This window comes from Enoplosus armatus, chromosome 21 (genome assembly GCF_043641665.1).
Source record: "Enoplosus armatus isolate fEnoArm2 chromosome 21, fEnoArm2.hap1, whole genome shotgun sequence".
Taxonomy (NCBI): domain Eukaryota; kingdom Metazoa; phylum Chordata; class Actinopteri; order Centrarchiformes; family Enoplosidae; genus Enoplosus; species Enoplosus armatus.
In genome coordinates, this window is record NC_092200.1 from 8,415,474 (window position 1) to 8,438,164 (window position 22,691).

At 40.3% G+C, this 22,691-nt stretch overlaps 1 protein-coding gene across 1 annotated transcript in view; it reads right to left on the minus strand.

Moving 5' to 3' along the window:
• Positions 1 to 22,390, minus strand: part of plod2 (procollagen-lysine, 2-oxoglutarate 5-dioxygenase 2) — a 30,743-nt gene extending 8,353 nt beyond the window's left edge. The window contains exons 1-10 of the mRNA XM_070927848.1: positions 22,288 to 22,390; positions 10,790 to 10,881; positions 9,579 to 9,715; positions 7,206 to 7,369; positions 4,602 to 4,714; positions 4,440 to 4,503; positions 4,016 to 4,113; positions 2,778 to 2,879; positions 800 to 925; positions 565 to 686 (exon numbers count right to left, since the gene is read on the minus strand). Coding sequence (XP_070783949.1) covers positions 565 to 686; positions 800 to 925; positions 2,778 to 2,879; positions 4,016 to 4,113; positions 4,440 to 4,503; positions 4,602 to 4,714; positions 7,206 to 7,369; positions 9,579 to 9,715; positions 10,790 to 10,881; positions 22,288 to 22,390 — 1,121 coding nt within the window. The remainder of the gene's footprint in view (positions 1 to 564; positions 687 to 799; positions 926 to 2,777; positions 2,880 to 4,015; positions 4,114 to 4,439; positions 4,504 to 4,601; positions 4,715 to 7,205; positions 7,370 to 9,578; positions 9,716 to 10,789; positions 10,882 to 22,287) is intronic.
• Positions 22,391 to 22,691: the final 301 nt, after the last annotated feature.

The following is a 22,691-nucleotide window of genomic DNA, read 5'->3' on the forward strand; positions in this document are numbered from 1 at the left end:
AAACCTTAGACTTCTTCATTATAGGGCTGTCCTGACCAATGCTTTTAGGCATGCTGCTCTTTTGATAGAATCTCTGTGATGAGGCATTGGAGATTGAATCATCACCATGACAACAGACTATTACTTAACATTGAGCGATAAAAGGAAGGTCCACATAGGACGAATCCGGGAGAAATACTGCACCTTTGACTGCTATGTAGTATTTCACATGCACAGTTCTGTGTGCTCTACCCAAGACAGGAAACAGATAGTCTGGAGAGCAAATTATTGATCTGACAATATTCCAACTACATATATATGCATAACAGACTTAGTTTGAAACACCTGGGGGCCAAGAAGGACCATCATAACCACAATGTATTGACATTGTTCTGCAACATGAGAGAACTGTTTGATAAAATAGAAATCATGCAAGCACCCTTTGGAGGTTTAAAAGTAACAGGCAAGTTTTCCTTTAGGCTATGCTTAATCTGGACCAAAAACACCATCATCTGGTTTCATCAATTTTGTTCTTCAAACCACAGCTTCTGAGAGATGAGAGATTTAGAGAAGAGGCACACATACATGCCCATGTTCCTGGCCTCTCCTTGGCTCAAATTTTCTTCTGGTCCCACAACCTTGAAACTGTTGAACACATTCCTGTTTTCCTCCCAGAACTTCTGGATGTGCTTCTCGTGGTAAACCTCCTGAGCAAGGAGCCAATATTAATGGATTAGAAGCCACATATAAGGAGCCACGCATGGTAGAGATCTACTGTAGAAGAGAACCTAAGAGTACAGCTGCAGCTGCATGTACTCACATTGTTGTGGACAAAAAGTTTGAGTTTATCCTTGGGATAATCCATTGTCACCAGTCGCTGGAAGAATTCAGGAAGAAATGGAGTTGGCTGCTCAATGAATACCCCAACCAACACATTTGGATACTCCTGTTTAGATTAGAGGAGAGACAAATGAGTACTATTTCAAACAAACAGGCTGCGTTGTGGAACACTGTTTAACATAAATCATTGAGGATTGTGACATTTCACGTCTGACATAAGCAAGCAAGTTGCTATGGATGATTGATGATGATCCACGACAGCATTCTCTTGCTTTAACGTCACTTACTTGCTCTGAATGAACTGATAACCCCTGTTATTATTCTCTGCAGTGTCCTAAACTGAATCTCTTGGTTCTACAGACCAGGACAGTAGGTACACTAGGTATGCACTACTTTACACAAATTCTAACTTCTAACTCAGATTGCCACGTATAACTCTTCTCAGAGGACTGCTAACGTACAAAATTATTGCTCTGACAGTTGGGGCAAAGAAGATTTAAAGGGAAATAAAGAGACACAGAGAAGAGAGGAGGAAACATTTTCCCATGACACTCCAGCTCCAGCCCACACAGCTCAGTCTGGATTCCTGATCCTCTTGACCAGTTCACAGCAAAGGTCTGGACCAGGGATGAAAAGGGATCCGAGGAGAACCGTCTAATTTGCAAGTTCCGCAAAGACTGTGTTTCAGGCACAAGAAGGGGAACTCATTCATCTTGCCAATGTGAGCTTAAATTGTTGTGGACATACTGTGGACGCGCAGCAAAGGGAAAGCAGTGGCAAAAAGGCCAGAGAAAAGTATAACGAAGGCATGTATTAAAGAAGACAGAGGCAACACCTAGTTTTTCAGTTGAACACAAGAGACAAGTATAGGGCTTTGGTAGTGTAACACTCAGTGTCTTTGCAAGGCCTAAGCTCATTCCCAAAACCAACATACAGAAAGAACCAAGCTGGACTGCCAGTGACCTGGGTTTACCACAGTATGACCAGTGTTTCCACATGACCTGATCTTCTAGAAGTCTCTCTCCCAAACACACAGAGTGGCACAGTGGAATGAAATGTCTTTACTAACTTCCCTATTATTGAGAAGCAGCGTTGTTCTGCATTTATTATGGAAGGTCACCGTTAGCTGCTTTCACAGAGATGCCTTTCATGTAGTTGGGTTTGTATTGAATCAGCTCCAGTTAAACTTAGCCAACAGAATTACAGTAAATCTCAAGGGATTTATGTCTCAGTAATACATTTTGTGATAGTGCTGTTTGTACCAAACTAACTTGCAGTAACCTAGTAGATAAAAACAAGGATAATAGAACAGATTGACTGGGATCTTGTGTATGCTTCAGTACTCTGCCCATAAAGAGAGAAGCAAAGTTTGGTAACATTGTTGACAGACACAACCACACAGCCTGAGACATTTCCCAGTGCCTGCCATTCCTGCTGTCTATACATTCGCCAGCCTTGGCTGAACTCTGTGACACATTTTCAGCATAACCACTATAGCTTACTATTGTGGATAAAACCCATACTGAGAAGCCCACTAAAAGGCAGGCTGGTCGACAGTGACACCCCTTTAAATGAGCCCTTCTGGAAACCCCAGAAGCCATATCCTGCACCACAGCAGTGCAGTGCTTCCTCTTCCCCAAGTAGTTTCCCTGGCACTCATGCTCTTTTAAAAGGGTCCAAAAAGGACTAATGGGCACGTAACCTATTATTGTTGGAAAGGGAGTGTGTGCAGCACCAACAGTCTCGCTTATCTGTTGAAATGGGACAAGATGGGCACCACTCCTACTGTCTAGACAGAAACTGATGGATGGTTCATGCTGGAAGACCAGGCAATGTTTCATCCTTTCCTATGTCCACAGGGAGGTGGCTTTATACACATTTTTCCACAGCAGAACTTTAAAAATGGACTAAAGAGGACAGATAAATAAATGGAAAATGGCTCAATTTGAAGTACTTACTTTTAACTGAGACAAGTCCACAACATCATCATCACAGTTGCTACAGCCATGTTCATAGTTCCATGTGTTGGGGACATAGTTGGCCAAGTAGTTCAAGTACATCTGTAAAGGAAAGAATTCAGAGCAGGTGAATGCATGGTTACAGGAGATTAAACTCAGCATTAGAAAAAAATCCAAATCTTTCCTGTGATTCAGCAGCTCTTGCATTTGGAATATTCTACAGTGGAATATGACTGTGGATATTGAGTCCACAGATTTATTGTAGGAATTTGGGATAAGATACGATCACCAGGCAGAATCACTTGTCAGGCTAAAGACCACAGGGCTTTACATGTCTCTTCTAGTGAAATTGAGACTTGACAGTTTGGTGTAATTATTCCTTTTCTTCTCAGTTCTCTTCATAAATGTCAGAGTTATGGCTGCTCTGTATTTAGTGTGCACAAAAAGTTCAAATTTATGGGAAACATAATAGTTTCAGTGTAATACAGTTTGCAAATCTCTTATCGCAGACATTAACATTGTGATCATGTATTTGTAACAGGATTGAACTAACCGGAAAATAATAAAGAACTAATTGTCAAAGATCCAACTCAGCAGCTCCAACAGTAGAAACCACTGCTAGGACAAGACTTCTGTGATCTACCATTTAGAGCTTCTCCTCCAGATGTTGAGGCCTCTGGGAAGAATGACTCAACAGTTTGATGGCTTTGGTTCATTACCAAGGAAGACCAGAGACAGGCGGCTGGTGGTGGAGCGAGACTTGTGAGGAGATGGGGGGGGGGGGGAAGACCAGAAAAAACCACCACAGAATGATGATGGTATCATACGGATCATCCTGCTCTTCAGCTTGCTGAGCCTGTCACTCTTATATACAGAGAGCGATGGCAAAAAGAAAATGGGGGACACATGGACAGTAGAATTATAGCCTAGTTTTGGCCAGACCTCTCCCCTCCACTGAATAATGAGCTGCCTTTTATGGCCAGGGTTACTGGCAAGCATCATAGGAACACTGTGTATATATCCTGAGTGTGTGGGAATGTATGCACTCCAATGCAATCTTTGGTAATTAATGTTAGTTGCATAAAAAACTAAAAGGCTCGTCTGCAAATGGGAAAGAAGAGTTCAATAATTAAACCCAAAGCAAGTGTCCTTGATGAGAATAATTAACTTAAAAGTATCTATGCTGTGCCATAAGTACTCTATGTTAGATGTGCCCCAGGGCAGAACTTCTTACTCACTTTGGTGTTTCCGTTGCCATGGACAACCACTGGCAGAGAGTCGTACACTGTGTTTCTAACTCTTACGCGGTCTGTTCCAAACTTGAGGAGCACTTCATCTGCCAAAAAGAGAAACAAGAGACATTTCAGGCCAGGTTATGAAAATCGACTTACCACATGGGCAAGAGCTGTGAAGGTTTATAACTTACAGGGTAAATTGCCAAGCCTGCAAGTTCTCTGAAAATAATCTTTCACAGAGTGTGGGAGCTACAGTTGGTATAAGTTAGTGCAGCAAAAGTTATTTAATGCCCACGTTTTCATTTTTTCACTTACTCGTGCGAGCATAAAACTGGGGTTTTAAATAACTGAGTTTAAAATATTGGACAAATAATATACAGATTAGCAGGAAATTGAATAGTGGAATTCAGTTTCTGTGATTTCTCACCAACTGCCCCATTCAGGTTCTGGAAAATCTGGCACTTGTGGTCCAAAGTCATGTTGAGAGTTTCCTGAAAGACATGGAAACATGAGTATTTTAACTATCTAAGATATGTTTTCTACGGATATATTTTCACATTAAGTGTCGAAGTTGACACAAGATACCTACTCGCTGTAAAGGGTCCACATATATTTTAGTGTAGAAGAGCTGGTCATCATCATTGTCATGGAGGTTCCACTGTGAAACAATTCTGTTTATGTATGGGGCGTAGCCGATTATACCTGCAAGTAAAATACAGCATGAAACTCATATCCTGCGGTCATATACAACTGGCAAACTGTCGGTGATACTGTATCTGCTGGCTCCTTGGTCTAAAGACTTCGCCTGAACGCCTTACACAAAGTATGATTTTGGGCAAAAATCCAACCACACAAGAAATGGGCAGGGACTTCCCACAGTCTGTAGACAGAAAGGAGTGCAATAATGGGCAGTGGAAGGCTGTAATCTATATGTTATAACTGTCCCACAACTCACTGTGTGTGCTAGTATATCACATCCTCTCTAAATGTACATTCTCATGGCGATCTCTACTCGAGTTTTCCCCTGTGTCTGCTTTTTCCTGCTCTTGCTCAAGGACACTGACCACAGTAACAGATTGTAGGGTTTGGCTATGTTGCTGGTGTGCACCGCTTTGCATCCCATCATTTAAAAAAAAGCCTTAGACACTGTAAACAAGTTGATGGATAGACATGACATAATCGAAATGGCAGGAACAAGAAAAAGGATATCATGACATTCAATGCAAATCATATTTTCGGTAGCTTATCCACAAAATGATGGCTTTAAAATCAACAGATCCTGGAAAGTGCTTGGAAGTGCTTGCCTTTTTGACCCAATCCTTTTGGAAAAATTTGCACTGCTCTGCTGGAAAACACAGTTCACAATATTCTGACTGCAAAGTTGCAAGAAAGAAAGCATGTAACATGAAACAATCTAACTTTTTATCATGTGTCTATTTTGACAGATTGTTACATTTAAGAAAACTGTTTTGCTAAATCCCCCATTTGTTTCAGGTCCCTAGTTTCAACTATTATTAGTTTTGTTAGTGAGTAGATTTAATATACTTAAATAAACACACACCGCCACACACAAACACAACCCTACTGTATCTTGATTCCATCCCTGAAAACACTGTACTCTCTGTGACACAGTAGTGTGTGTCTGCTGTAGATGCTGTAAAACCTTCCCAAATGGTCATCTGGGCAGTAGCCATAGGAGCACAAACAAAACCTGCAATTTTATACAATTTTATACAAACTGTGGCACATTCTGGGGGCCAAGACAAATCCACATGTCATGTCAATGACAATGAATGCTAAAAACAGTCTCTGATCAGTCTGAGGCAACTAGGCTCCAATATGGGAGGTCAGACCAGACTGATGACCACAGGGAAAGTAGCAATTCAATGTCCTGAAGAACTGACGGGATGCAGCTGGCCATGCCCTGTGGATTATGCGGACATATGAGGACATACTGTTACTGTTTCTGTTTAAAATGTCTGCACATTTATGTCACATTATGCATAGAAACATCTTCATATGTAATGTAGATGCCTGCCTATGCAAAAGTGTCTCACTAAAAAGTTCTAGCTGTAAAAAAGGATTGAAAAGGAACAAAGTATGCAGTTATTATTCACTTGAATGGGCTTCTGTCACCTCCTGTCCTCGGACAGGAAATACCTCAAGGAGCCATTTCACAGGGAAAATATACTTCCATTTTACCGAAAGAGATAATAATAAAAGTCCTGCGGTTTTATATTTTAAAACTAACACCAGTCTGTTGCCCTTCCTTGACGTCTGCTGCTGCTTAGCCCCCTGAATTCCAACTAGGCCTGCAAGTCTTCAAAGTTCGACAGCTGATGGTGGAATGAGTAAACCCATGCGCACCCATGGAAGTTATGGGTTTACAACCAGGTTACTCAAACATCAATCTACCCCAACATAAAATGCCTATGTACATAACATGAATAAAATGGTTATTTTAACAACTTTTAGTTTGTGAAGCAACAACCATTGTGTCACTAATCTTAATATTATCTTGAAAATGCAAGTTGTTTTCATTTATTATTCATTCAGTACAGATGAGGGTATAGGTTATGGTTAATCTTCAGGTTAATGTTAGACATAGTGTCATTTAGGGTTAGGATTAAACATGGGGTCAGAGTAGGCTTAGGGTCAAACTTGGGGGTCAGGGTAGTGTGAGGGATACACCATGTCGACACAAGAGGTGTAGCATGAGCCGCAGCAGCAGCTTCAGTCCATCTGTGTCTATTCAGGCACACTACTGAGTGTAGGTTCTGCATGTAAAACGAAAGAAAATAGACCTCAGGTTGCATATATGTGTGTTTAGCGTGAATAAAATGCAAGTCGTGGGTCAACATGTGTAATAGACCTCAGAATCTTGCCTATTTCATCACGTTTAGGTAGGGGCCACAGAATTTGTTCGTACCCACAGTATATGTTTTGTTGGTATTATGATCATATGCCAACAAGAATCTATGTCATTATGTGTACAGCGTAAATAATATATTGTTCCTCTTTAAAGAGATGCAGCAATATGTCAAGGGTGACACTTCAACATCTACTTTTTGTCACCTGATAGTTGAGTAGAGACACCTTTGCATAATCCGAACAAAGTGTTAACACAGCATGATGTCAGCCATGAGGGGAGAGGATTCAACAGGTCGAAACATTTCAATTTTTTGGAACCCACCTCCAGAGTTGAGGTAGCGTTTGCCGCTGCGGATTGAGGGGTACTTGTCAGCTAGTCGCTTATCTGGCCATATCAGTCCCTCTGCAGCAAAAAGCACTTTGTGATTGGCTTGCTGGAACTTCCTGAGAATCTCCTCTGGACCCCCAGCAAAGATAAGATCATAGCTAAAAGGGAGGAGTGAAGATGAAATACAACAGATCAGTATCATTGTTTTTCCCTTTAGGTGCAGTCTGACAGTTTTCTGAAACAAGTAAATTTTATCTTGAATCTGACGCATAACCTGGGCTTCTACTTGCTTGAGATAGATAGAAATCTAAATGTAAACAGTGGACATTCTTCATGAGTGGGCATTTGTACAGGCAAGCATTTCTGGATTGTACTGTGAGATATTTCCAAAAGAGACCTGCTTTGCCAGACGTTAACACACACAACTGTGCTGATTCATGCAGGGCCTATAGAGCTCTGTGCCTAACCCTGTACATGGGCTGGTGGTGACTTGTTTAAAAGTATGCTATCATTCAAAGGGCAGATATTTTAGGACGTGGAAACTCCTAATATTTCTGGTGAATTTACTTTGAGGTGTGAGGTCATAACAGTAAAAGAGTCAATTCATTTCCATTTCCACAGAGTCACTGACTATAAAACACCCTGTTCTAGATGTGACTACTGACTTCTAAAATTTTGTCCAAAAAATCCTGTTCTATGTACATACCAGTTCATATAAGGTGGTAGGAAAAGTGAAAGAGCTCTACAGTATCCACATCTGGCTGACACATGTTCATTCAAGTACCCTCTGTCCCTTGTTAAGTCATCGATCATCGTTAAAGCTGCAGTATAAAATGACGCGCAGTCCATCACAAAACATTCATGAAAATGTTTAAAAAATGAATGATATTAAAATAAATAAGACTAACCAGCCTTCTGAGGAAAAATAGGTCTGTTTTACAACAGAACTAAAAGGTACAAACTACAGTATGACTCTGACTTGGTTTTAGAGCACAACTTAACACTAAAATACTGTGTGAGATCATTAGTGGTTTTTAACTCTTGATGTAGTGGTTTTAACTGTACTAGTGTATGTGGTGTTTAGAAATATGGTAACCTCCTTAACTGGTTACATTCCCCATTGCAAAGCCCAAATGTCATCAGTATACACATGACAATGTGCATAGAGCGACTAGCCAACTCACGCAAAACGTTCTGGCTGTGAATGGCAATTGTGGTCTCCATTTAAGGTATATGGCTTTTTGAATTACATGCAATCATTTTCTTTTCATTTTGGGAACACACACTCAGAAGCTCGACGACGCAGTGAATGGATTTCAATTTCACTGTAAATGCTGTGACTGAATGAGAAGCAGAAACTGTCAAAATGGCCAAGATGGTCCAGCAGGATTATAACACATTTGAATGCCTCATAATCTTCTATGCAGATGCAGTTTCTTACACTACAATCATTTCCTCTAAAAGAAAAAAAAGTATTCCAATTACCTGTTTCAAGGGTGTGACAACTTGGCATAGCAATTATAGCGGACATTATTCATGTGACATGGTGCAGTAAGTATCATCATCTTCTGCTCTATTTGAGGAAATATGGCCTGCAAAGCTGTTATTATTCTAAACCACACACATTAACTCAGTAAAACTTTCCATCGGCCTTGAAAACTCATAATTCAGCTACCTGCATGTGAAAATTACTCTCCTCGTATATTTGGCAATGCTCTATAATAATGTCTTTACATGAATGAGTGGAGGGCGGTTTAGTGCCACACAAATGTGCAGAGACACCTCTCACTGAGGAGGCAGTGCTTTCAGAGCAATTATTACAGTCTGTGATTGTGAAAATTAGTTTAATTTTTAATTCATACATCTGCACGGCAATTAAAGGTGTTTTGCATCCCTTTCTTGTTATGGATATGTTTTATATTTCAAATCAAAGCTGAATCAGAACAAAGCTCGATCAAACGGATGTTTGGGTGGAAGCTGAACATTTCTAAGAAAAGCAACACATAAGCGAGCAAAAAAATCACAATTTGATCTTTCTTTCCTATTTGTTGGTTGAAAACACAAGGAATCAGAATGAGGAGCTTGACTTCTCTACAGTATTATAGTAATATATCTCTTGGCAATGTCACTCTCGGTCAATATTCAAACAATCCATCTGCACGGGATCACTGAGCAATAATTAATTTAGGTTTTGAGATATGTGTTTTACTACTGAATCAACAAAAACTGAATCAGAATCATTTAGAAAAGTCAGAGCGCAAAGGAAAGGTAGCATTGGTCTAAATTTACCATGAAAATGGTAAAATCATACTGTCATGTAAAGCTGAATAAAACAAAAAAAGCCAAAAAATGTCTTTGTCAACATACCTATCCACAGAAAGGACAACAAGATCCTCCTGGTCAGCCAGAGCCTCCATGGCCTCCTTCAGTAGTCTGACTTTTTGCCCTCCACCGATAGAGCGGCCCACGTCGCCACCCTTCCATGCTTCTCCCATTCCCAACACCTGAGTCAGAACACATGAAGCACAAGTTGTAGAGCCCAACATGAACTGGCTTGACACCAAACTTCAGCAGAAGGCAGCCCAGCAGCACTGTAAAAGTCTTCACTCATTTTTCAGTCTTTCATTTTTTTTTTAATGTCTCAACCCCAGTTAGGAGTTCTGCCAGTGGGAGGAAATGTTTCACTCGTCTTCCAATGTGCCAGAAATTTCCAAGAACATTCCTAAAATAGGACAGTGTAAGATGGGTCGACTAACTTCAAGAAAATTACACTTGATTCAAGAAAATGGATTAAAGATGCTGCCTTAGAAAGTAGGGAAACCCTACTGCCATTTTTTTCACCCAATATGGCACATGTTTATAAACTGTTGTGTTTAAGTGCTGCCAGAATACACTAACACACAATTTCACTGGTTTGTAACACAGCTGTGTTGAAAAAAGCACACAGCTGTAGATGCAGATGTAGATAAGAATGTGAGCCTTGGAGTTTAAGGCAGCCTCATACTGATAATCCACATGGCCAGAGTTTCCTGCAGCACAGGAGGTAACACCTAAGTTGCAGTCAAATTGTCCCTGTTATTCTTTGTTTACTAATTTAGTTTAGCTGCACAGAGATGAGTGTACCAAGCAAAGAATAACAGAAAATTCACAACATTAACTCTAATTTAGAAAGGTCTCTCGCAAGAATCATCTTGAGTAAGGGCCCAAAAAGGCTAGCAAGCATGTGTCTGCAGGAGATAGAATACAAACAGGTGCAGAAGGATCGCATAGAGAGGCAGGGGACCACGTAAATACAGGCGGTGCGCTAACTCTGAGCTTTGGGTCACAAAACAATGTTTGTTTTACTGCTGATTGCAGCCACAGAAGGGAATTCTGGACCCACATTGAGGAGAGTCCCTTTAAGATGGATGTTTTTGCAGCTTGCTGCACTTCATTGTTCCCTTTAACAGGCCTAATCAATCAAGTGTATGTTTATGTATGTTTACATCTGGCTGCTGAGTGTGTGAGTGTAGCATCGTTAGCTGGGAGAAACTGCACATTTATGGACATCATTTTAGAATATGAGAAGACAATCTTACCTTCACAGTGTAGTTGAAATAGTTTGCAGACTGCATAAAGCGGAGGAAGCCATCTGTTTCCTCTGTTGCAACAGTTAGGACGAGCAGTTTTTCTGAAAAAGAAAGAAAACAAATTCAAATTTCCACAGTCTTACTTATGGGACTTATAAAGTCATCACATAGTTTTTGCCAACAAGGGATGTGGGGATATACTCCTGTAGCTGAAAATTGTGACATTTTGAGTTGTGAATTTCGAGCTTTTTATTGCAAAATCTTGTTTTCTATTGAAGGATATCCACAGAATCTTTGATGCTATATAAGTATTGAGATTCCCACTTCTGTGAATGTTCCTTGTAAACCTCAGACCTATGTCAACAAACTGGTAACTATTTGGTTTAGCACTCTAAACCTACATCTCAAATTAGGTACATCTACTGTAGTTTTGATTTGATTCAAAAACAGAAGCATATTTTTAAATATGGACTCAATAATTTCTCTCTTCTTGGGTTAAAGGAACTCCCACAAACCTCCAGGACATTTCCAGTGGCCGTGAGTGCTGAAGTCTGAGGTTTTAGGAAGGGTTAGACCAAATACAAATTAGCACTATAGCCTCATGTGAAGCTACAGAGAGGCAGACTAAACCCACTAAGCTAGCTCTATTATGTTTGAAAACCAACTGGGGGTGGCATTGTTTAGAAAGCAGTCTGTGCTTGTGAGGAAGGAAGTACCCTGAATCTCCATATCTGTTTAATCAAACTTTATTATTGCTATTCTGCAAAGCATTGTTCTGTGCTAGTAGTATCGAGTCAGGCCAACAAAAAGTGAATGACACTTTAATATGGTTTCATAAGACCACTTCAATACTAATCCTCCTTTTCATGTTTCGAGAGTCAATCTGCCTTCAGTTTAATACACAGCACTACGTTCCACTGAACCCTTGTAAATGATTTATTGGACATTGGCAAGTAGGATTGGAAGAGTAAAAGAGAACATATGAAGGCCCTATAAAGTGCACTGTGTCCCAGAACACAGTTAAAGAGCGAGCAGAATACAGGATTTACAGGTCTTCATTGTTTCATTTTTGTGGCTATTATTATTATTTGTCTTGTTTACTGCACAGCAAATCTCACCATGCAAATAAAGATTCAAGCTATAAAAAAAGATATGTGGTGATGTCACTTTTCATCCAAAAGAGTGGTCATACAACTGTGGTTGCCATGGAAGGTGAATGTTGTGATAGGGATATAAACAATCAGAATCAAAAATTATATATACAACGTACCAGACAATCTGTGCTCTGTGGATGATGAAAAGTTGGACAGATTCCTGACATCGGCTGTATTTGTACTTTATTTCTACACCGGAGAAGTAAACTTAGCAAAGCCTGAGGACTTACAAAAGCCTAGGTCTCACTCTAAAGCATTATTTGTCCACCACCTGCCTCCCACCCACTCATCCACACTCAAGTACATTACAAGCAGCCTCCTCACAGCTCTTTTCCATCTATTTCCTGTCAATGTGACTTAGCCATTCTCTCATCGCAGTCTAGCCTGTGGCCCTGTCATCGCTCTAATAGCCATTCCAGTGCTCCTCTGACACAGAGGTTCTGTTACAGGTTGGAAATAGTTCCCCGTCTGCCTCTAACCTAATAGCACGAGATGACGTATTGCAAAGAACTGGGCAGAACTATGTGAGTTTCAAACTAAGCACCGCACAGAGGGAGGGGATGCCTATTACGAGCCACAGGTGTGTCCCTGTTCTTGTTCTTGGCTTGAAGGTGAAGAGGCACAGTGCAGAGAGGGGATGGTGTCTCCCACATTTGGGAAACACATTTCCCATGCAGCTCTGTAAAACTAGTGATTTTTATGGTTACAGAAGAGGTTTACATGCTTCTCATTTCCTACTACAAACTATAATGGTGGCAATGTTGAAGCCCATGTCAGGTATGCTAAATGCAATGAAGACCAATTCCTTTGGCAAAAGATGTGCTATGAATCAAACTTTATATCTCCTTTTTCTCCTTTTTGCTGTGTGAAGCAAATCTTGGGCAAAACTATTGATATATTTATTGATATTGTTTAAATATGGGGAAAATGGCGCACACTTTCGTAAAGTCTCTCCTGGAAGCCATTCATTCAAGTGCCACAAATAGTTGGGAGGAGGGTACCGAAGCTATTTAACCGTCCGACAAGCAGCTCTGACAGAGTATACTGGCGCAAGTATTTTCTGCCGGGATTTCTTGGCTATATTTGGAAACCTCCATGAAAATTCTCTATTTCATGATGCTGCGATTACAGCCAGGACACATGTTTTGTATTTCTCTTTGCAACAAATTCAATTTATTTGTCTGGTCCCATAAAATGTGACTTCATAACCAGTAGTTTCGTTAGTATTTGTGCAATGAAAGCCAGTGGTGAGCTGCATGTTGTGATCCCTGCTCTATTCAGTTAATATGACTTATCCATTTTAATTTCCTAAACACTAAACTATTAAGGGCTGTGCTTTTTCCTGTGCTGTAGCACACATATTGAAAACAAAAACACTGACTTGCCTGTGATGTCAGGGAGACATTTCCCATCAGGGGGAAATAGGCTGACAGCTCACACCAATTACCCCTCTGTGACTTTGCCCTGACCTTATGGAACCACACACTCCTGTCGTAAACATGCTGGCCACATGAGTGCATCACAACAAGCCAGCTCCCGGTTAAGTACAGCCTGGGGACGCAAACGTCCTTTGATTGTTAAAAGAGATGAGATGGACACTTTTATTTCCTACATTAAACTTGTTATTCAAACACTTTTCATTCACATGACTTTTCCATACACAATCCCTGGTGGAAAAAAAATCCTTTAGGATTCACAGTGGCCTCATGTGAACTATGGCTGGAAACCTTGGCTGGATATTATAATATTGTCTCCAAATACAACACAAAGTGCCTCAGGAAGAATAATGATCTGCTGATAATATGCCAAGCCAAGGCCATTTGTCTATTTTATACTATGTTAAATTGGGGGAAGTCAAACTGCAGCTTTAAACCCAGATTTGGGGATTTCCATCACTTACTTGGTAATTCTCTTGTAATCAGTTTGGCACAATGTTTAAAGCAAGATTGTTAAATCACACATCTAACTATGGATCACAAAGTGGCCAACCTTGCACACTTAAAGTGTTAATATATCGATATTATACTAAACCCGTACTTTATGTCGTTGCACAGCTAAAATTAGGTGTGTTTCCTGCTCCAAAAGACCCTGTTCACCACAGGTAAAAGTAATCCCAGTCTTATTCAGTCATCTTATACAGATGTTGTCTGAAAATGACATAGAAGATTGATTGTACAACATAATATAACAAAGTGGATGAGGAGTCTACAGTTAATCAACATGTCATGGGTCAATCAATTGGTCACAATATCTGGAAAAGGCACATCATCTGTACATATTTTCTCTTTTTGTGCAACATTCAGACCATATATTACTTTCTTTGTAAGTATGGCTTGTCACATATTGCTTCATTGTTCAAATTAGTCCCCGAGGAGAGAAAACAATAATTGTTTAAGGACAACAGAAGTACACATCTACCTGCCAATCTACGTACAAAATTGAATCCTGGGCCAATTGTCCAGTCCTTCAATGTGTTTTTTTAATACACCATAATCACACTAATAATGAAGCACAGCTGAGAGACAGATGGCAACTCAAAAGGAGAGGAGTTTTTAGACAGCCGTGATTTTGGAGGATGAGTGTTTAGTCAGAGTAAACACATCACACTCCCATGTCAGCCCTGTAAGAACAGCCCACAGGAGGAGAGGAATGTAGCTCATACAGAGCTGCTGTAACTCCTCTCCAAGAAAGGCATGGACGCCAAGTGGTCTTTCCCTCTCACTCTTTCTCTGTACCACATGGGGCTCAGCCGTCTAGGTAAACTTTCACACTTCGACGAGCAAAAGTTCTGACTCACTGGCTGGGGCTGAGCTTAAGTAAGCATTTCTTGCAGAACGGAAAGGGGTATCATGGGAATGTGCCCTGGCCTTGAACATGAGAATAACAGGATCTTTCCTCTTTGACTAGACACTCCTGGCCAGTGAACACAAACAACTGTTCTTTCTATTTTGGTCATCCAAGTAAATAAGCACTGTTACCTAAAACCTAACCTAAAAGTTAACCAAAATTATCCGGAAAGCGTCAGGCAAAGGAAAGTGCAAGTAGTTCAGTTAATAGCCCACATTCCTTTGTTCTTTCATCTATTTGACTGAGCATGCCTTTATTTGCTTGCAGCCAAATCAGACCTGCGTCTGACTTTCAGGCAAAGGACTGCAAAGTGATGCTTAATTCTGCTTTTTTGAGTGCAACCCAATGTGCCATTCCTGAACCTAAAGAGCATTCCTGAGGACGGCAGAAAAGCCAGCCCTCATCATATGAAATGTGAATTTAACTTTAACTCAAGTCTGTCTCTATGTTCTTTTCCTGCACCTGAAATAATGATATTAGACATCAATATCAGGATACATGGAGAGTGGTCGTTTAAATCGTTTAAACGTGTAACAGTCTCCCAGGCATTTACTTTTCATGGATGGGCCTTGGCCTTTGAGCTGTGCCAAAATTTCAGCAGTGATGTGCCAGGTTGTACAGCTGAAACCCCTCATTGCTTTACTAAAGGTAACACACACCTTTACCATCCTGGCAAAAGCTTTCTCTAAAAGGGAATGTTGTGGAAATGCAGAAGAAGAAATGTATTGAAAAAAACAACATTGGACACGTATTCTGGTGGTATGTAATGCACGGTTGACAAAAGCACATGGTTGCAAAGAGGTCCAGGGTTAGGGTTATGTTATGTTATGTTATGTTATGTTGAAGTCAAAATTGTTTGGCCACCTTAGTGGGTAATATGCATGGAGACAGACTTGTCAGCCAGGTCCCAAGTATATGAAAGGTACAGTAATACCCCAGGAAATGAAAATGCAAATAAGTCAGTGGCCTAATGTTTCACCACCATCAGCTTGTAAGCAAAAACACACCCACAATCCATATTTTGGACACTGAACAGGCTCAGTCTATTTCCCCTGATGGAAGTCAGAGCAGAAACAGAGCTTATCTCTGTCCACAGGGACCTGCATAACATTTCTCTGTGTCGTTTAAATCCATCTTGCAAAAAATGAAAGGGCAAGTGTCATGTTCTTGTCTGCTGTAAAGGTTACTATAACTCTGGCACTACTCTGGTAGTTTATGATCAAAAAGTGTTTCATTACTTGGATTAAATGTTCCCTTTATTGAAAAAGAATACACATTAAGACATGGCTACTGCTATTGGTCATTGCTCCAATAAGAGGTTTTTTTTGGACAAATGGGGGCAGTGGAAACAGGTTGTGAGCACAATCGTGACATATCATCCCCTTTAAGTTGATATGGTGAACAAGTTAGCAAACAGCTGCTTATTACTTCATTATCATTCATTTGGAGTCGTGTTTCTTGCCACCTGGCGAATATTCTTTTTCGACTCCTGAGGGAAATATCTGGCTCTTTAGCTGCTAAATGCTCCACTATGTTCACAAGCTACTAACTGTGTCTGCCTGCCGTGCGATAGTGTGGTTGGTTTTTAGAGCTTTTCTGCTGAGAACAGCTTCCTGCAGCGGCTGAAAACAATGCTATGAGAACAGTTACAGTGAACCAAAACAGTAAAGCTGCAGGCCGGACAGCAAAACAATGAGCCGAAACTCTCTATGAACCTCTGTAAAGTCGAGGGGAGATGCAGACTCGGTGATAATTCCCTGTAGATTCATCACTACGAGCAAAACCTTTAACATTGTCACATTGTTTTCACATTGCCATTTGATATATTCTTATAAAAATATAAATCATAGCCGCTTTAAGGTCTAAGGGATGGGTTATGCTAGACAAGCTTTAGTTCGTACTATGTTGTCCAACCACGTTGGAAATCAAATGTGTTTATACCTCTTCCTGAATGGCCACACTCGAAGCTGGGGAGAGACACGATATCATTTAAATATGGGGACAATGACCCACATTTTCAGACAGTCTCTCCTGGAAGGAATTCATAGTGTTGCACTTGGTTCAACACATGAAAAGTTACAGAAATAGTTGTGTAAAGAATGAAGAAAGCTGGGGAGAGTAGTTCAAACCCTGGCTCCTTTCTTACCTCAGCACAGCTGGTTAATCACTGTGTGAAGTGAATATGAATGTCGGATTGTCGGTTTTTCGGAAAGTTACAGTAATGGTCGGACACAGACCAAGATAAATAGACACAAAAATCAATTCATCTCTCTGTTTAGACCAATACATTTCTTTAACTGTTAAGTCCTCACATATATAACTCTGCCATACATTCATTCTCAGCCTTCAGCTAAAGATAGAAGCACGCTACTCAACCTACAGTTACTTTTAAAGGTTTTCCAGCTTTAGAATGCATTAGATTTTAATGTAACCACAGGCAGCTTTGGCACAAAGGTAGCACGTTTGACATCAAAAGCCAGGAGCCCTTAGACATGCAGACATTCCTTTTCGCCTTAAAAAAAAGAAATACCATTGTTGCTACCTAGGTGAGTGCTCCATGTGTTTGTAATTAGCTGTAGTCACCAAATTAGAGGGATGGATACACAAGAGACTAGAAAACCTGATGCACTCAGGTTAGTTAGTCGGACATTATTTTAGCTGTCCACAACTGAAATAGTTTATTTTCTAGTGAAGTTACCACAATTGATAAAACACACCATTTCCATAGTACAAGAGTGATGTAGTGCTTCCACAGAAAAAGGCTGTTTTCATTTACATGTGTTAAACCACAGGCACTTCAGCCTTAGGATGTGGCATGATGTCACCAGCATTGGGCCAGGAAACAATTCTGTAGTCTTGTCACACATCATTTTGAATCAAGAATAGCTTATTTATTTTATCCCACAATAACAACTAATTTCATCTGGTTTGTGTCATGCAGTGCTCTTGTCAGTGGTAACAATTACAGTAAGGACAATCATGTCCTGTGTTGGCCACAGTCCGGTGTCTCTGTAGAGCTTTAAATCCTTCATTGTTGACAGGAACACACACATAGTTTAATCCAACATAATGCACTTAGAGGTTAACAATTTCAGTTTAAACTGTGCTTTAATCAATTTGTTAGTTTATTTTTGTGCTGTAAATGGAAAGCAGAACCAAACTTTATGATATGAGCTATTGTATTTTGCTGCTATGAGAATATTAATGCACAACCACATGCTGTTACCTTGAAACAGCTCCAGTTTCTCTGCATGGAAACTGAATTGAAAATGCTTTAAAGATAAGCAGTGAGCTGCTCGCAAAGTGCATGGTTTGGCTCAGCTAGCTGATTTATTTTAACAGACTCAAGTGATAAGTAAATAAAAAGTGAGATCGCAGGCTAATAAACAGACAGAAGAAAGGCTGTACTTTGAAATTTTGCTACTGGAATATATGTTGTTAGTGTATCAATTACTTAAAGCAATAACAGAGAACATTTCCATAAAAGTAAATGTCTTGTTGTTGTTTTCTCTCCAGTGTTGTGAGTCGACCAAGGGAACGTTTCCCAGTAAAAAAATGCAACTTTGTCCTGCCTACTTCTGACAATTGTACACAGATTTTTTTAGTGCTATGGTCTCATTTTCTCTCATTTTAAAACCTATATCACACTTGTTACAGTAAATATTGCAGCCTCAGTATCTTTAATATCTTGATAACTACTAATGACAATTTAAAACAAAGTTCTGCAAGTTTGAACATTAAGTGGCTCTTTCAACAGAACACCCAGTCAGCTGTATCAAGACACGATTCAGCTAACATAGCTCTTGCCAAAGATCAACAGCTGCTCAATTCCCACTTTCAGACAGTCATCATTTAAATGACCTACTAGGTAGAACAATGGGATATTTGTAGTATAACCATAGTCCTGACAACATAGCTGAAATGTCATCTGTTTTCAGTACTGCTCAAGAGGAAGACTGTGCATCATGGGAACTGTCAGCTTGATATCCTGTTCTTATCTATTTTATAGCCTCAGACAGCCGAGAAAAAAAGAGACTGAGTGAAAAAGCAGACAACACAATGCATATTTGGCTGAAAAGGAGGCACCGAACCAACCTTGTGGTGATACAGTGACAATGTTCTAAGACATGATTGCAGGCTTGGCCTGCCAACGGGGTTTGTTAGTTTGTTAGACTGGAATTTCAGGCAATAGAGAACGCTATTATACTGTGTATAAGGCTCGGACAATTTTAGGTGGAGTTTCCTTTTCTTCTCTATAAAATGCTCCCGGCTGACACGTCAGTGATGTCTGGGAAAGGTCTAATCTAAAGACGCCTATTCCATGGGACAGTGGAGCAGACCAGATCATAGTGAGTAACGGCGTTTATCTTTCCCACACACACACTCACTCACCAAGAAATATATCCTAGTAACTGTCAGGAATTCAAAGGTTGTTCTAAGTAAATTATGTCAACATCTCTGTAAAATACTGTTGATATTAAAACAGATTTCCTTTAGATCACCTAAGCTTTTACAGATAGGGGCACAGTCATGTTCAAACTTCATAGATTACCAAGCAGTTAGGCTAAGGACACTGAAAACACTGGAGAAACATTGTTTCATTAGAATAACTAAGGAGGTGAATAGTTGCGATGGTTTACTGAAACTTGTCTGTTTTACTTATTGGGACACCAACATTGTGAAATGACTCTGAAACCAATCACTCATAACAAAATTGATTAAAAAACAATTGTTTGAATGAGGGTTTTGTGTGTTGTAGCAAACTATTTGGCCTTGGATTGACAGTCAGTTGAACAAAAGAGTCATGCACAGATATACAGTGGTTTAGACTCACACCACAAGAACTACATGTTAAATCCAAGATCTACTCTGTCAGAAGTGCTGTTCACACAGTCAGTCAAAAATAAGTGAAAGGCTCCTTTCAGGTGGCTGGACAGTGGGGGTCTACGCCGCCCAGTTTTTGTAACTTTCCAAAACCAACAAACCAACAGCCACGTCCGCTGTTCACAGCGACCAGCCAGGTGCGCATAGGTGAGACATGGGCAGAGCTCTGCATTCCTACTTCTTCCACTGTCCCTTTTCACCACTGAACTGCACTGTTCGCGTCTGTGCTACAACCGATGGCGAGGCGTTGTGCTCTTACAGAAGATTTGGTGGAGAGGTAACAGAATCTGTTTGAAGAAGTCTGAACCATATATATATTTAAATAAATATATAAATATTTTTTCTGTAGCCTTTTTGTTGGTTCTTTCCTAACTGCTTTGTATTACCCCGTCACTATGACGACCAGCATCTTGCCCCACCTAAAAGGAAAGTCACTGTAAAACTGTACGCACAACGTGTTGCTCTTGACGTGGTGGACAACACGTCATCTGACCTTCCTCTAAAGACGAATATTCAGGCCCAGCTGGCCAAGACCCAACATGACACTACCAAGTCATCAGTCATTTGCTTCACTTTTTACCACAACACTGGGCATGCCTCTTTCTTTAGGAAAGAAAGGGAAAGAAAACAGTTTACCCGAGAACTTTGGGGAAAAACATGAGTCATCAAGTTGATATTCCACTCTGTTAACACATCATATAATAAGTGTAATGCACAAGTGTGTCTGACGTTACGACCCTGGCAGGCCCCAAAAGGGCTGAACACTGGTTTTATCTTTTTGTTTCAGTTAAAAACAAATGGTTCCTATTTGGATTAGAAAAATGAGAGAAACTAATTATTGCAAAAACTAAACGTCTCCACTACATATTAAACTTTGGCATATAATGTGTAATTGCCTAATATGTTTAGGGGCTGCAAACTATTCATAGAGTTATACTGCACAAACGTTTAATTGAGTCAGTTGAATTACTCGCCAGTGCCTTGTTTAGTGCATCAAAACTTCTTTAGTAGTTAAAGAATGATTTCACACAAAGAAACTGCAAAACCGTCTCGATCACATTTTGTTATTTTGCACACTGAGGAAGTTATATGCCGAAACATCTGTGCATGATGTTCCTTTGGCTATGAAAAAAGGGGAAAATTGAATAAAGTCAACTAAGGGTTTATTACATGAATATTGTGTTTTATGGCCCACCCTTTTTCCTACAGAAATCAAATCCATTTGAATCTGAAATGCCTCTACTGTTCTTTAAAAAAAAGGTGTTTCTACTTTTATTGCAGCAAAGTGGCATAATATAAAAATCTTTTTTTTCAAATCAAAATTTAAATATGGCACCTGGATAAATATGGGGGAATAGAACTAAGTAGCATGAACAAAATTAAACCCACTAAAATACTAATATCATCACATGTTAACGTCATTAAATGGTCATATAAAGTATGAAAGCTTCCATTCCAATTGCTAATTGGCCTAAATATCAGTAGATTTAGTATGTGCCTCCCAACAAGTACCACCTTTACCTCATTCTATGATTCCTCCCAGATGCACTGACGATTCTTTCATAAACAAACATTTTAACCCTCTTAAAGTAAATGTGGCTACTGTGTGACAGACACCCAGTTAGTCCAGACCAGAGGACAAAACAAGCCTGTGGAGACTGAAGGCAGCTGTTGTTCCCTGCCTCCCCCAGCATAATGCATCATTAGAAAAGTACCAGATTTCCAGACTTCACTTAAACATAAGCCCACAGTACTTATAACACCAACTCTGGTGTAAAAAAACCATATGTCCCCACTTATGTTGTTGTTTGCAGGTTTTTACAAGATGCCCTGTGACTGTGAAAAGAGCTGTGTTTAACTGAAATGATTTTAGGGCAATTTAGAGCAATTTAGCCACAGCAACATGCTAACAGGGGAGGGGTTCTCAAACAAGTCAATAAAACTGTGACACATCGGGGGTGCTTTGGGGAGCATAAACATACATACAGTATGTAGGTTGTCTCAACAGCTGAGCACTCGAACAGGTTGCACTTGGCTCTGCTCCATGAGCCTCAGTTAAAACAGGTCTACAACCGCGGCTCTGTTTCTCAAGCACATAATTGCTATTAAAATCAACTACTAATTGATTTCTTTGTGCATTCTGATCCATGCTAAATCACAGCTAAAACCTGCACGATTGTTCTTGCTTTCAAGTCTAAGTGCAAACCATCAAGACTCGCCTCCAATTGGTGAGTTATTTCTCGCACTGGCATTTTACAGGCTGTCGTCTGTGTATAAAAGCCTGGCGGCACGCAACCAAACAACATGAAATAAAAGCAGGATTGTGAGAAGCCGCAGACGGTTCTTTTGTGTCAAGCACTGTAATTTTACGCTGCAACATATGTAGCGCTGTACATACCCAGATCCCCACACACACAGGCATGCAACCTGCACCTCCTGTACAGTTACATCATGTAAATTACATCTTCCCTATTTGCACAATTACATCTGAAATGCAGCATGTCGATCAAAGGGGAAAAAAGCAATAAAATATGACGCGACTTCGTGCATTATGAGTGCATCAGGCGTGTTTGAGTTCGGGGCGACAATAAGAAGGAGAAGAAGTTTTTTATCGCTGCTTACCTTTGGGAATAGGCGCAGGAGCTTGAGGTGTTTCAGTAGAGTAGACAGAATATGCAAACTTCAGCCAGCATGAAAACACAAAACAAAACTTGAGGTACTCCATTGCTGTTGTAGAGCGTGTTCCCGGACAGAGTGCGGGTGACCGGCTGGACTGTTACCTCCCAGCCCGAGAGCAGTGGTCAGGATCAACACTGGAGGGTCGTAATGTACGATCTCGCGATAATAAAATAATGAAGAAAAAAATCCAGTGAATATCAAGTTGTCTGGACGAGCGGCTCTTGGGACTGCTCTCTTGCTCCGGGGAAGGGTAGTAGAAGTAGTGCAATACAGAGACTTAGAGAGCAACAGGCGTGGTTCCTTAATTGCAACTGCAGCCACTTGTGTTGCCGGTGAAGTCACAGCTC